The sequence below is a fragment of the Monopterus albus genome, unplaced genomic scaffold, assembly GCF_001952655.1.
Source record: "Monopterus albus unplaced genomic scaffold, M_albus_1.0 scaffold29.1, whole genome shotgun sequence".
Taxonomy (NCBI): domain Eukaryota; kingdom Metazoa; phylum Chordata; class Actinopteri; order Synbranchiformes; family Synbranchidae; genus Monopterus; species Monopterus albus.
In genome coordinates, this window is record NW_018127909.1 from 1,100,719 (window position 1) to 1,115,775 (window position 15,057).

The window sequence follows — 15,057 nt, forward strand, 5'->3', positions numbered from 1 at the left end:
AGCGGAAGAGCTCTTTGCCGGGGGTCGGCTTGGCATCGTGTTGACATAGGATGTTAGCTCTGGGTAAGAGTCCAACGTGCTCAGGTCAAAATCTCAAAAAGACTGCGCTCTCTTAGCAGTAACAAAGTCGCCCAGTGATAAATAGAGTTTGCGGTCTTTACTGTTGCTTTAACACAGCACAAATAAGCAAAAAAGAGAAACAACCTGAGTGACCTGTGACATCGCACACCGAGGAGCACCATCTTCTGAACAGTATATTTCCCTTTGTTGTGATTCATATATAAATTTACCACTTTTCTTTTTCTGTTCTTTCCAGATTACAGATTTTGTTCAGCCTTTGTGTAAAGTGGTCAGAGTGCTGGATGGTGAGTGCCCTCAAGATGTGTCTCAGTGTGGACCTTTTAGGTGGGAGCTTATTGCCAACCTTACTGATGGAAATGGCACCGGGATAGAAACCATCTCCCTGATCGAAGGCAATGGATCCCTGTCATACACCACCCTGACTGCTCCTGCCATCCAAGCAAACTACAGTGGCTCCTGCTGCTCGCAGATTGTTAAATTTGCAGCTGTAGACAAAGTTGGCAATGTGGGACACTGCTATCATTCAATTGTTCGTTCAAGTGGCCCTCCTGCTTTGATTCTCTCACTGCCATTGTGGTTGTGCCTGCTGACATCTGCTTTTGTAGTAAGGCCTTGAAGCGCTTCAGTGAGCTTGCTCAGATACCCTGCTTAAATGAAATATAAACACAGATTAAGCAATGGATAATGAATAAGTGGCCTTAGGATCAAAAGACATGAAATTTCAGTGTACAAGGTTTACTTTTGGTGTCGGGGACCAAGCAGTAAAGCTCCAGGACACCTGGTGTGGACGGCAAGAAAAAGTAACACATTTACTATTTAACTGTCACAAAATATTGAAAATGAAACACTAGGAAAAACTGGACCAAAAATAAATTTAAACTAGGACGCTGTAACTTAAATTGAAGTCAGCTAAATAAACTTAAGACTGAACTTAAAATAACTCACTCAACAACTGAAACAACAGGATTGGTATATACTAGGAATTCTCTACTTAATGCCCCACTTTTGGTTGTTAAAAAATGTCCATAAAATAACCTATTCAGTGCATGTGTTTAATGTATTCAGGGTCATGGAGCTTTTACTGACACAGGATTGTCGCCGCATCTGAGGAAACATTAGCTGGCTGGCTAGACAACAGTGTTTAAATACAGAACTCGTGAGGCGTCACTTCCTGATGATGTCTCACGAGTGGTGTCATTATATTCAAACATAACTGGTCATTGAAATTATACATTTTAATTTTATTAATTTGTGAACCCGAGCACATTTAGTAAACACCTAGGTTTGTAAATGACAAAAAAATATAATTTTAATCTAATCCTTTGCAGTACTACTCCACAGCCCACTGATTGAGAATAGCCGATATATACTGTATGTTAAAGGCTGGCATTAGTAGACACACAGAGGGGCAGGACACACATCAACTACACCTCTACAAATTAAAGGAAGTATTTAGAAACCTAATCAAACAGTCAAACCAAAAACAACAAAAGCCCCAGAATGACCTTAACTTGCATCAAACCTGGCAAACACTCACTTCCGCTTCCTGTCTTCTCAAAAGAAGCTTCATCTTTCTGCCAAGAGAACTTTGAAGATCAACACAAGAAATAGTAAAACAATTTAACCAAAAGTAACTCAAAGTACAGTATACTGGCTTGAATGTGTGCACTCAAATGACATAAAATGCCAAAATAAAGTGATCTGAAAGAAACCTAAAGACTTACGTGGTCATTACATAAAATGTTATAACTGTGCTAAAAAAAGAAAAACTATATAACATGGTGTTGCTGTAAACAAAAATCTTATTTGGGACAATTCTTTGTTTTCACATGTGGTCTGAGGCAGCAGATAACTTTTTACCTCCAGAATAATGTGCCAACAACTTTTTTCTAGAGTGCTAGAATAGATATATTTTTAAGAGAGGCAGTGTGAAGGCATAAAAAGTCTGTGCAATCTGCATTATCTGAGCATGAAGCAAGAGCATTCTCTTATTTTTGTCACATTTAAACACATTTACCAAGGACAAATGTATGCATGTAAAGCAATTTCTTTTCTGTGGACACCCAGTACTGGTAGAATAAGCTGGTTTCTTTTAACATTTTGAAAACCAATCCAAGAATGCTGAGAAAGAAATGGACAGAGACTTTCTCTGGGTATATGGATCTTCTTAGAACAGTTTGGGTCACATGCTCAGAGTAAGGAGAACCTGATGGCAGAGAGTGCAGCAGACTGGTACTGCTGAAGAGCAGGAATTACTATGGGAACAAAAAGATGTATATAACATACAGTATAATATTTTTAAATAACATACTAAATGATCTGAAATGCCACTGCCCTCACTGAAGAAAATGACCAACAATGCCAAAAATAAACATATTTAGTGACAAAGTGCATGAGTATGTTACTCCAACATGTATATTTATTACCTGTTTTCCCATGACAGACCCCCTTCCCCCCCAAAAAACAAATTTAGAATATATACAATTTCTTAAACAGGAGTTACAATTACAAAAGAAGCATGGACCAATATTATCTAGTTAAACTGTACCTAGCACTTAAAGAATGGGAAACCAGCTTAGCAATGATAACTTTAGTTAGACTTTGAATACATCCCATCTTCTGCACAACAAACAGGTGAAGCTGAGCTCCAGTGCTCCTTATGGGGCAGCATTAAGATGAAATCTTAAGGTGTGTTCACACTGAACATGAAGCCATATTGAAAGGCAACATGAAAGCAGACAAAGTTACTGTATGTAAACAGATAAAATTTGATCAAGGTGGGACCTATGCATCTGCTCAAAAACAAAGTATGTCAACTTGAGTGAAAATCAAACTTTTTCCTGAATGACAGCAACTTTCCACTGTGCTTCTCCTCAGAAGGGGAGAAGAGCTACACAACGTGGTGCTCCGGGGGATTGAGAGTCGTCTCTCATTTGTGCTACTGTATATGCTGGAAACGACTTTGGAACGATTACTGGAAAAACGTTCAAATTGTCAAATTCTCACAAGATAAGAATCTGCTTCATGTCGAGTATGAACACACCTTTATAAGCCTTGTCTGAGGGGGTAAATTACGGCACAAACAGTACAATTGACCCTGATTACCATTTTTGTAACCACAGCAGTAAAAAGCTATATAACAAGAGAGAAAGCAGTATCATCTAAATTGTATAAACAATTCAAATTATTGACATTTTTACTTACAATTCACTTTTACCTGCATGTACTGTCCAAAGTTCTGGCTGGAACAAGTAACAAAATGCACCCTTTAGAGTTGCATCTTGGTGAAGAGTGAAAGTGTGTCATATAAAGAAAACAAAACAAAACAAAAAACAATAAATTATTCCTATAAGTAAAAATTATCCTTAATTATTTTTTCAATAAAAATAAGACAAATTAACCCTTCATGTTTCTCAAAGGTCACAACTTCAAAAGTTTTCTTTAGTCTAACAGTGAAAACTTCCAATGTTTCTTTTAAAATATTAAATGCAGAAAACCATGATGAACTATATCATATCAAATGACTAAAGTGATGTCAGAAGAGCAAGAGATTTAAACATGTCCGACAGTATCGTAAAACTGGGTTATTTGTGATGAACCAAGATAAAGCGTGACACCCGTAAAATGCAGATGTTGACAAAAATGCCCATGTCCAAAACAGCTGTTTCATGCACATGACAAAGCTATCCCATTACTGGCCATTGAGTAAGGGTGTCATACAACAGGTTCTTGTTTGATCTTACAAGTCTGGTAATATCACTTCAAATAAATTCAAATATTTTAATAAGCAAGAAAAAAAGAAAGTTTTTTTTTTTTTTACAATTATATTCATAGCAACCAACCTTATTTTAACACTTTAACATGTTTTTCTTTACTGGCATCCACTTATTTGCCTGCAGAGACTATACAAGTATGGAGCTGGGCCAAGCTGGCATCTCCAGAGCTTAAAACATGTCTACCACTATGTCTGGAGAGAAAGAGAAGAATGAAAGAACAAAAGAAAGGGGAAAAGGGACACTAAAAAGTCACATACTGGAACAGATGTTGATAGAAATGGTCACAGCACATAATGAACCTCTATAGCTACCACAATATAGTTTTTTCTTTTAAAATAACTTAAAACAATACACATCAAAGTCCAACAGTTTTAAATGTGCAGCTTTCAGTGTCACCTCTTCGCTCCAGCTACAGATATAAGGGCAACTGTGACTTTATCTAACTCTCAGCAAGAAAGCACATAGTTTTCCAGAACATTTATTTTACAAATTCACAGCATCAAAAGAAGGATTCTGGTCCCAACTACTCTTACATTACAATGCCATCATTATTTTAATGGACACCAGAATGGCATCTATGTTCATCAGTCACTGGATTTTATGTACATTTTTAACATGTTTTTTCAGGTGGCCTGATTGTGTGAAGTGCTTGGAGCAGTGTGGGCAGGAATGTGGTTTCTCCCCTGTGTGGATATACTTGTGCCTTTTTAGGTTATTGTAGTCTAAAAATCCCTTTCCACAGTATGGGCACCAGTGTCTCTTCTCCCCATTGTGCCACCTCAAATGCACATTTAGTTCTACTCTCCTCGTGAATTTTTTTTCACAGAGGTTACAGTGGAATGGTTTCTCCCCAGTGTGAATCCGTATGTGGGTTTCCACATCCCGCTTTGTGAAAAATCCCTTGTTGCAGATCTGGCAGACAAAAGGTTTAATCCTGCTATGCACCATCTGAATGTGTTTGGTGAGGCCAAAACGGTAGACAAAGCCCTTCCCGCACCGCGGGCACACATGGATCCTACCATTGCGGTGCACACGGCCATGTCGTTTGAGGCCCTTGGAGTCTGGGAAGCTCTTCCCACAGAACAAGCATGAGAAAGGTCGGCGTCCTGTATGGAGACTGACGTGGCTTTCCAGAGCAGCAGTGCTGCTGAGGATGCGACCACACTCCCCACACTGGTTCTTCAGAAGACGCCAACCAATGACTGACAAAGGCTGTAATGGTGATACAATAGGTGGTGCTTTCACAGGTATGGGATGGAGAGAAACACTAGGGGGGTAAACCACTGTATGATTCTGGGTTGTTGAGGATCTTGTCTCTTTCTTCTCTTCTAAGTTGGGTGACTTCTTTCCCCCTGCTGAGGGTGTTTTACTGACTGGCATTTTGGGAGGAATCCACACACCTGTAGTCGTACATTTTTTCACAACCTTACAGTCAGCTTGGTTCCCTGGTAACTGGGTTTTAGCTCCACCCTGCAATTTTAATTGACTAGGATTTTTCATTTTAGCTACTGCCTTGGCTTTTGCTGCTGTACTTAACTTAGCATTCACCACTTTTAAACTCCTTTTAGGACCAGTACTATCTTGAAGTAATCTGGGTTTCTTAGCAGGAGTGGATTCCCCACTCCTGATCCTTTTAGCACCGACAACATCTTTAGGCCATCTAGCACTCGGGAAACCAGTTCCACTCTTCGTTTTTTTAGTAAAACTACCATTTGTAGTTACACTATGTCTCCTAGGACTGACAGAATTGGATTCTCTTTTAACCTTTTTAGGGCTAGGAGAAATCTTTGTAAAGGTGGAACTCCTAAGGCTGCCAGAAATCAATTCTTTACTAGACATTTTAGTAACTCCTTCCTTTTTACTTAAACTAGACATCCTAGCACTAACAGATGTATTCTTTTTAGGACTAACATCTTCTTTATGTGAACTAGACCTATCAGGACTCACAGAAGTGGATCTGGTCTGTTTAGGGCTAGCACCATCTCTAGTTGAACTAGTCAACCTAGGGCTCACAGAAGTGGATTCTCCATTTAAGCTTGCACCATCTTTATCTGAAGTAGACCCTTTAGGACTCACTGAACCAGAGTTCTTATTTTCAGAGCCTATACCATCTCTACGTGAACAAGACCTCCTTGGACTCACAGAGGTGGATTCACTAGTAAACTTTAGCCTTCTAGGACTGACAAAAGTTGGTTCACTAACACTTATCTTTGGACTAATGTCATTGGTACATGGTCCAGATTTCCTAGGACTAATGTGACTGGGGCCATTAGTAGTCTTATTGAGAAATGCAACATCTCCAATCACACATGGCTTTTTAAGGTTAACAGGAATAGGTTTACTGGTTGTGTCTTTATTAGTGGGATCATCATTCTCTATTCTAGGCTTCTTAGAGCCTTCAGCTGTGGTCTCTGCTGCTATGCATGGTTCTGAATTTGTTTCAGTTCTACTTTGCAAGGGAGTTTTGGTTTGACTTCGTAGTTGGGCCACGGGGGAGTTTTTCTGTGACCTTTTCTTGCCTGTAGTACTAGCAGAAGCTCTAGCATCCGTAAAGTTATTAGTAGAGGCCTACAAGAAAGAAGACAAATAAATTTAGCAAAACATACATTGCAGACCTAGCCCAGTTTATGGAAAAATACTAATACAGTCATGCACATGATGATCATCAAGGCTATTTACAAAATTTATGTTACCAATAGGATGGATATATTTTAATGCTAAGATCATCTACATAGTTCTTTAAAACTTTAAATATTAAATAACATTTAAATTCATAACTCAAAACAGTGCTAAAGGATAAAACTGATCATTTTCTATATTAATAACAATTTCAACAATCCCCATAGGGAGACAAAAACCAACAATGAATTGCCTCAAGTCATGGTTAACATCTGTCAGTCTCCATTTTGGATTAGCTTATTCGTCTGTACAATAGACCACCACTGCTGTTTAAATATGATTAGAAACACAGAGATTCACTGGATGACACATTTCTTTATTACAAGCCAATAAATAATAAAATCCCAGCTTCTCAAACATAAGTATTACCTACTAAATACCTCTGGAGTTTTTGTCTGACAGAACAAGACTAATGAAGACATCAGCTTGAGCTCAGGAAGTTAATTGCACTTTTCCACTTTTCTGCTGAATGAGTAATTGAACAAAAAGTTATAAGATAATCAATAATAAAATAAAAGAAAGCTTTATTCTTCATTATGCCTGCTATAGGCTGCCTGAACGTGTAATAATCAGGGTAAATAATATTTTGTCCTTGTGGCAATAAACAGACTTGAGAAGTGTTTACTACTACATTACCTGTTTTGGGGCTTGATCAAAAGGTGACACTGCCAGCTGTGCCAGGAACTGGGTCTTAGTCATTTGTAAATGAGGGTCAGATGTGTCCTTGGATGTGATGGAGGTTAGCTGTATAAGGGAAGCTGACTGTTTCTCTTCAGTGGGTGGATCATTAAGTTCTGCATTGCTTATTATTTCTATGTCCAAATTACAAGCAGGTTCATCGGCTGAATGCTCAGTTGTGCTGAATGCTAGTGCTAATTCCTCAAAAGCTGGTGCTGACACCTTGGACGGAGATGGCTGCACATATCCACTTTCGGATAACTCTTCAAAAATGGTGCATGTATCAGAGGATTCCGATGGCTTCTCCTGAATGTCATTTGGCTCTACTGACATCTGAGAGGCATCTTTTAAACTGGGACAAATGTCAGTGGATAACGCTGACATCTCAGGTGGCTGTGTTAATAGGACCACAGATGATGGTTTCTCTTCTGAGGTACTTTCTTTCAACATGGCTTGAGTTTCAGATGGCATGGCTGAAAGCAGTTTTGAGACTGAAACTGATTCTTTGGTTGATACTGGAAATGGCAGTCTGGTTAATCTGACCACAACACAGTGATTCTGTACTGCAGCCGGTTGTACCCCTTGTAACATTGGAGCTGGCACTAGGCCATCTGACATATTTAAATTGGAACATGTTTCTTTGGGTGCTTTTATTGTTTCTGATACAGAGGCAGTTTGTTTGGAAGGCTCCAAATCGCTAGTTGTAGGATTCCTCTTTTGAGATGATACTGTAGCCACTTCATCTGAAGTTGTTGGTGCATCCATCTTGGCTGTGAACCCCTGTGATGAAGAACTCACCTGCAGTGACTGCACCATAACAGGAAAGGCTGATTTTGAGTACCCCGGCTTTGTTGCAACAATTACCTGTGGCTGAACTTTCGTCGATTTTACAGCTGACACAATTCTTGGATATATAATTACTTTTGAGTGTAGTGGAGTCTCTGACTGTGTTGAGGTGGCAGCTGACTTTGCAGGGACAACAGGAAGAAATTTCCTGGAGGTAACATACATTGTTGTCCGAGGGACAGAGGAAAGGGAAGATGACCCAAGAGGTAAGCTTGCAGCCCTAGAGGCTTGAGGGAAATTGGTATTCTGAGCAACAACTGTTGACACAAGGGATGAAAGCTGGGCTGGGGGCTGTGATGCAGCTTTATGAGGCATTGATGAGGATACTGATCTTGGCATGACAATTATTTTATGAGGTGTGGTGTTACTCAGATTAGTTTGTGCCACCACTGTTTTCAGAGAATGCAGAGTGTGCTTCTGGAGGGATGCCAGACCTGTTTGAGTCGCAACAGTTGATGATAGCATTGGCGATCTAGTAGTTTTAGGAGTGACCAAATGCTGTTGGTTTGGTAAGACAACTGTGATGCGAGTCCGAGTATCACTGGCTGGAGCATGACGAGTAGCACTAACTGTCTCCATCATTGACTCTGATGATGTGGACAACTCTGTTATAGGTAGTTTGCCTGAAACTTCATGAATTTCAACAGGAAGTGGCGGCATCTGTGGCTTGTCTGGGATCTCATCCACAGTTTGTAAGGTACTCACATGGGGAGCACACTGGGTTTGATGTGGTGCTGCCACAGTCTGTGGAGAGTGGAATGTAGTTCCTACATTCGACTGATTCATGGCCTCAACTAGTAGCATAGCATCCTGAAGAGTTGCAGAGGTGCGGCGTTCTCTGGACTGAACTGATGGTGTTTGTGGTGACTCTGTTTGTGGAGTTTTCAGCGTTTCTTTTGTGGACAAAACCTCGTTGGATGAAGCTTGAATTGCCTCTTCTTCCACTTCTATGGAAAGCTGTTGAGATGTTTTTTCTTTTTCACTGGAGCAATTTCTACTCAAAGGTACTGCTGGAATATGAAAGAAATCTGACCTTCTGTTCCCCAAATCCTTTAAAGCAGTGTTTACACCCTCCTGGACTGATGGAACAATAAGGGATGAAGTCTTTTTAGGTTTAATTGGACATGCCTTTGGAGATTCCAATGCAGTGGTATCAACTTCTTCCACTCTTATTAAAGAGGAAAGCTCTGTTGATGATGACTGAAGTATTTCTTTCACTGGTTGCTTCAGATGTTTTGCTCCCTTTGGTGGCCTTCCTCTTCTACGGTTTATTGGCTGGGGACATGCTACTTCTTTTATTGATAGTATGGGTTCTGCCAAGTGTTCCTCTGTAGAGGGCACATCTGCATTTTGCTGCAGAGTCGCATCAGTTTGATCATTTACGGATGTTTCACCCTCTCCCTGTAATTGTTGGGAGATCACTGATGGCTGCTGTTTTTCAAGAGACTCCGCCTCTGACTGGTGCTGAGCAACCATCAATGGGCATTTTTCAGATGTTGTAGGCTTAGTCTGTGTCCCTATTTCTGTTATATTCTGATTGACTTCAGATTCTTCTTCCATGTCACTTATTGCAGCAAGTGAGATGACTAGGGAATGCTCTGGTTCAGATGACTGGTTCTGAATTTCTTGTAAACCATTATCTTCATCTTTCTGAGGCACAGGTATTTCTCCATCTGAACATTCCTTGTTAATGAGAGGTCCGTCATTTTCAGTTCCACAGGTATAGGTTTGTGATGAACCTAGCCACAGCAGTAACAAAGATTTGATTTTAGATTTTGATTTGATTTATTCTTTCAAGCATATAAAACAGTTGATATAACAACACACATTTTTACACACAATCCAATATCAATTTGCTTATACCTAGTACATGTCATGGAAGATACATAAGCAGTAAACCCAAACAAACTTTGAAAGGATCTATTATATTTAACAAGTTATGAACCTTTAGTTAGAAAATAAAAGTCAATCAATTCCTCACCTGCTTCATCACACAAGACTTGCCCACAAGGCACAATGAGCTCATCTTCTTGCTTCAGCACAGACAGTGGAGAAGAATCATTGTTAGTTTCCTGTATAGGAGTGACACATACTGTATGTCAATGTCAAGATGACAAAAACAAGAGAATACATTTGTCAAGTGATAGAATACACACCCACCTCATCTTTCACTGTTATCAATGTCATATGAGAACTTGCATCTCTGTGAGCCACATAGTTGTGCTCCTGCAAACTGTAATTGATCTTCTCATAGCTGCGCTGTAGTTCTTGGTGTTGCAATGATGTCTCTCCGAGTGGTTGACACTGCTCCACCAGCATGACGCCAAAAGGAACAAGGTCTAAAAATAAACCAAATTTTACTTTACTTAAATATCACACACACACACAATTAAAGAAATGTGTGTATAAAAACAAGAGCTTACATGACAAAGGAGCCAGATGTAAAGAGGAGCCATGTACAGTATATCCACAAAAAATGCACACACCATTTTCAAACTTTATAATAAACACAAAGTGCAGCAAAATTCTATGTAGAATACATGTACAGTATTTGCATGCTACTGCTGGAATTCAATTCAGTGTGTTATTTTTATAGCACCAAATCAAAACAAAACTCATCTCAGGGCACTTTACATAGTAATCTCTAGACCTTACAGTATTATAGAGAAAAACCCAACAAGTTCCTATTGAGCAAGCACTTTGCAATAGTGGAGAGGAAGATCTCCATTTAACACAAAAAACCTCTAACAGAAGCAGACTCAGGTTGGGTGGCCTTGTGCTTCGACCGGTTGGAGCGAATGCATAGAGGACAAAGATGTACGTCAAGTAACAACAAACAAACAAACAAGCAAGCAAGCACTGGGCAGGTTAAAGTGGCTGGTGACGGCTCGTCAGGGCTGTCCTGAATGGCAATTTTTGGGCTTCTGAGCTTTGCTAGCAATAATTGGAGAACATCTGCTGGAGATCGCAAATGACGGCGGCCTTAAAAGTATGTTCGAGACAACAACTCTGCCGGTGTTCTGGATTAAAGTCATGACAGAATACCCTGAGATCGCCACCAGAGGACTGAAAACTGACTTTGATGTTATACTCATGTTATGTTGTTGGCGCAATGTTACGAGGAAGCTGCTAATAAAGTTGCATACAAGTACACAGTGAATTCACATATATTATTATATTTACAATATAAACAATCTACGTATGCACCCCCCAGGGGCCGCAGTAAAATTGTCAAGCGTTGACCGGTCCGCAGTGATAAAAAGGTTGGGGACCACTGATTTAAAACATGGTAAATCTTATTTCAATGTAGTGCTGTGTGTAGCGCATGTATTCACTCAGTCTGTCGGTGCCCCGTTCTATCACACAAACACACACGCACACAAAAACATGACAACCATAACAGCAGACCATCTGTGAACAGCTCCTCTTCTCCATGTCTGTTCTTTTAACATAATGCTGTCAGTCGCATATATCCAACTCTAACATGTTATTAGGGAGCTAGAAAGGCTGGCTAAGCTAACGTTAGAATACAGCTGTTGCTGACGTGAGCACGCTGTATAAAAGCATGGATGTACACCAATCAGGCATAACATTATGACCATCTGTATGCACTTCAATGCAACACTTCTGCCTTAACATCTGTGTTTATGAGGTGTTCCTAATATTCTGACCCTCTCATGTATGTCAATGTCAAAAAATATAGAGACACCTCTGAATATAATGTGGTCCAGTACAACACCACCTTTAACTATGACCTCAATAATGAACATATCATTAAATTTATACATTGATGACAATCTCACCAAAAACTGAAACATTTTGAGCTTCATAAACACAGATGTTAAGGCTGTAGTGCATACAGATGTACAGGTGGTCATAATGTTATTCCCGATCAGTGTATGTGGACTGCTCTGCAAGTGGATAAAGTTAATGCTTGTTATAAACTCTGACGCTGAATGTTTGCCTCCTCAGTCCAGGTGAATACTAAAAAATACACATGGGAAAGCTGGTCTGTCTGATCAATGTGATTAGTGATCCAAATGATTCATTTAAAATATTTATTGGTTTCATGTAGGGGTGGGAATATACACAAATTTTCATAAACTGGTACTCGCAGATTTTTTCCATATGGTAGCCCACTATCCAAGATGCGAATTAGAGCGTGCCTCAAGGGGTGCAGGGGCAACAACAACAGATACTGCTGAGATTTCAGTAAAGTTGGAAAGATTCCAAGTTACTGGATCAATGAGTCATAAGCGAATCGTTAAAACACATACGACACCTTTTAAAACCGTAGCAATGTAGACAACAGGCTACAGCCAAATTATCATCAGAACGAGCCATGGTCTATGCTGGAGATGGTCCCTGCGCACTCATCTCACAGCTGGCTGCACATAATAGATAATACATAGACTGCATGTCCCGATCAGCATCTTACAAGTAAAGTCAGTCCATGCACTGCTGTCATGAGGTGGTCTGTCTCATGCAGGGCTGTGTGATATTATAGCTGTTTGATGCTTCTTCGGGCAATAAGGTGAACATATCTTTTAACTTATGCATGAAGTTACAAAACCGTCACCCCACCCCTACCCCTTATTATTTCACCTTCTGTCTTTCTCGCACTGGTAAAGTTTGATATTACAAGATGGAAAACTTCAAAGTACAGACAGAACATGAAACCTGGGTAAAGATTAAAAGCACACTGAAACAGTATTAAAAAAAAAATTGATAATGAGGTCCTGAAATTTGACTCTGGTTTGAAAACAAATGGAGCAAGAAAAAGGGGGGTTATATAACTGAAAAAGTTATACAGCTGTATGAGCAGTGACGCCTGCAGCCTTAATCCTGTAAACACCGCGCACACCTTTTTTTTTTTTTTTATTATATTGCTCAACTTATACGTCACTGCGTCTGGCATTCATTGCATGATCAACATAGTGTGTAGTTTCAAATGTATGACCTGGGAATATGATGTCACACACCCCTGAACGTGATGCGCAGCTGTAACAGCAGCCACACTGACTTCACCTGTTGTCAGTAATGAAACATAATTGGGACATGCAGAGTATTGCTCATGAGCTGCATTCGTGTGTTACTTTGTGGGCTAATTATCGTGTGTGGATTGAAGGGTCTGATCAGTGATTCTCAAGGACCGGGTAGAGCGCAGCTTCTAGGTACAACGATGGTCACTGTGTGGAAAGTCGAAATGGGAGGTTTTGATGACAGAGGTTGTGGTTTTAAACACTACAGATTCAGAACAATCAGAAAGTGGCGTCCCCACACATTTCAGGTCTGCTCACACTGCCCTCCTCCGCAAGCTTCACGTGAAACCTGCAGAGTAAATGAGTGAGCAGAACAAGAATGATACACCAGTAAGTTTGACTTTGATCATTCTAGCTGCACTGAAAATAGCCACAGCAGTCAATACTACCAGAAGTTAACAACCAAAAGACAACACTAACATTCATGTCAAAGGAAACTAGTACATACTGTATGCTGACTTTAGACCAGAAGTAGCACAGCAAGAACATGCTGAATGTGCCTGGCTAAGGTAGTGACAATGAAAGGTAACACCACAAATTTCTTCCAGCATTTAAAAAACAAACAAACAAACAAACAAAACAACACAGTTGCCACCTGACCCTTATAATACTGGCTCGTGTTTTAATAAAATGCTCCTTGCTGTTGTCTCATACCGGATCAACATATCTGCCAACGTTGGATCAATACGGGGATGCAATCTGTCACTTTTAATGCTTACATTTTTTTGTGCACAGAGGTGAACACATCATATTACCAAGTAACACTAAACCAGTTTATAAAGGTTGTGAGATCAGAGGGAAATCATTTCATGAAAACAGAGGGCTGCACTCCTATAAAGGCTAAAAACTACTTTGACAGTTATCATACTCTTCAACTGCCTTTCAGACTCTGCAACATGCAGGAGACAAATGGCAGAAAGAAGAAAGCTGATAGTCCATCACCAAACTCCATCCAGCAAAAAAGAAATTAAAATCAGCAGTGCAGGATTCGTTTGGATATCAAAAATGAACACAGTAGAGAACCCCATTCCTCAGTGCAGATCAAAGTGTGTGCCACATTTATAACTTTAATCACAAACGTGAGCGTATAAGTGTGGGTCATAAAATGCATTATTGAAATTATTTTCCACATTGTTAATCTCCGACTTACAACAGAGCTCTCAGCGATCCTGATCTGACCCCAGAAACACATATGCAAACTTTCTCCGTCTGTGTGTGTGTGTGTGTGTGTGTGTGTGTGTGTGTGTGTGTGTGTATAAAGGTACAAACAGGGGCAGTCTGGCTGTGCTGTCATGCACCTACAGTAAATTAGCAACTATTTTGATAATCGTTTATCCTACACTCACCAAGCCAGAATAAGAATTTTTGCTGCAACAGACGACATGTCTAACTACTGTTGAGCTGCGCGATTAATCGATGTTATCGATTAATTCGAATTTATGTTTTATGTCGATGTTGAAAAACAAATATTGATTTTCACAATTTTACTTTGGTTTGTCACAGCGACCTTCCGTAGTTCTGCAACATGGCAGCATGCTCCGGAGAATTTTCTTCCAAGAGAGGCACGGTTTCTTCCGTTGTATGGAAATGGTTCGGGTTTGCAAGTTCAGACCTTGAACAAGCTAAACCCCGCTGTAAAATATGCCAGAAGTATGTGGCAACTAAAGGAAGCAGCACGACGAATTTATTCCAGCACTTCAAACAAAACCACATTGCTGAATGGGAGGCGTGTGTGGCGCTGCGAGCTAATGCTAAACAAGATAGCAGCAGCTACAAAACACCGGCTAAAAAGCTGGTAACAATAGCAGCCTAATTTTCCCACCATATACCTTATGACAAGCATGGGCCTCGATGGAAAGCCATTACTGATGCTGTGACGCGTTACATCGCTAAAGATACTGTGCCCATATACACAATCGAAAAGCCTGGATTCATTAATATGCTGAAAGTAATTG

General features: G+C 40.0%; 2 protein-coding genes across 4 annotated transcripts in view; one reads left to right on the top strand and one right to left on the bottom strand.

Annotated features, from left to right (window-relative positions):
• The window catches only part of vwa11 (von Willebrand factor A domain containing 11), a 25,038-nt gene extending 22,629 nt beyond the window's left edge, over window positions 1–2,409 (top strand). Inside the window, exon 18 of the mRNA XM_020596205.1 lies at window positions 317–2,409. Coding sequence (XP_020451861.1) covers window positions 317–697 — 381 coding nt within the window. The 3' untranslated portion in view covers window positions 698–2,409. The remainder of the gene's footprint in view (window positions 1–316) is intronic.
• A 98-nt stretch (window positions 2,410–2,507) lies between these two features.
• Window positions 2,508–15,057, bottom strand: part of LOC109957882 (mucin-5AC-like) — a 21,257-nt gene continuing 8,707 nt past the window's right edge. Inside the window, exons 2-5 of one of the 3 annotated variants that reach the window (XM_020596117.1) lie at window positions 10,221–10,399; window positions 10,042–10,093; window positions 7,173–9,799; window positions 2,508–6,425 (exon numbers count right to left, since the gene is read on the bottom strand). In XM_020596117.1, the coding sequence (XP_020451773.1) occupies window positions 4,446–6,425; window positions 7,173–9,799; window positions 10,042–10,093; window positions 10,221–10,399 (4,838 nt within the window). In that variant the 3' untranslated portion in view covers window positions 2,508–4,445. Of the gene's footprint in view, window positions 6,426–7,172; window positions 9,800–10,041; window positions 10,133–10,220; window positions 10,400–15,057 lie in introns of all 3 variants that reach the window. The other 2 variants (XM_020596116.1, XM_020596118.1) reach the window with 2 other exon arrangements.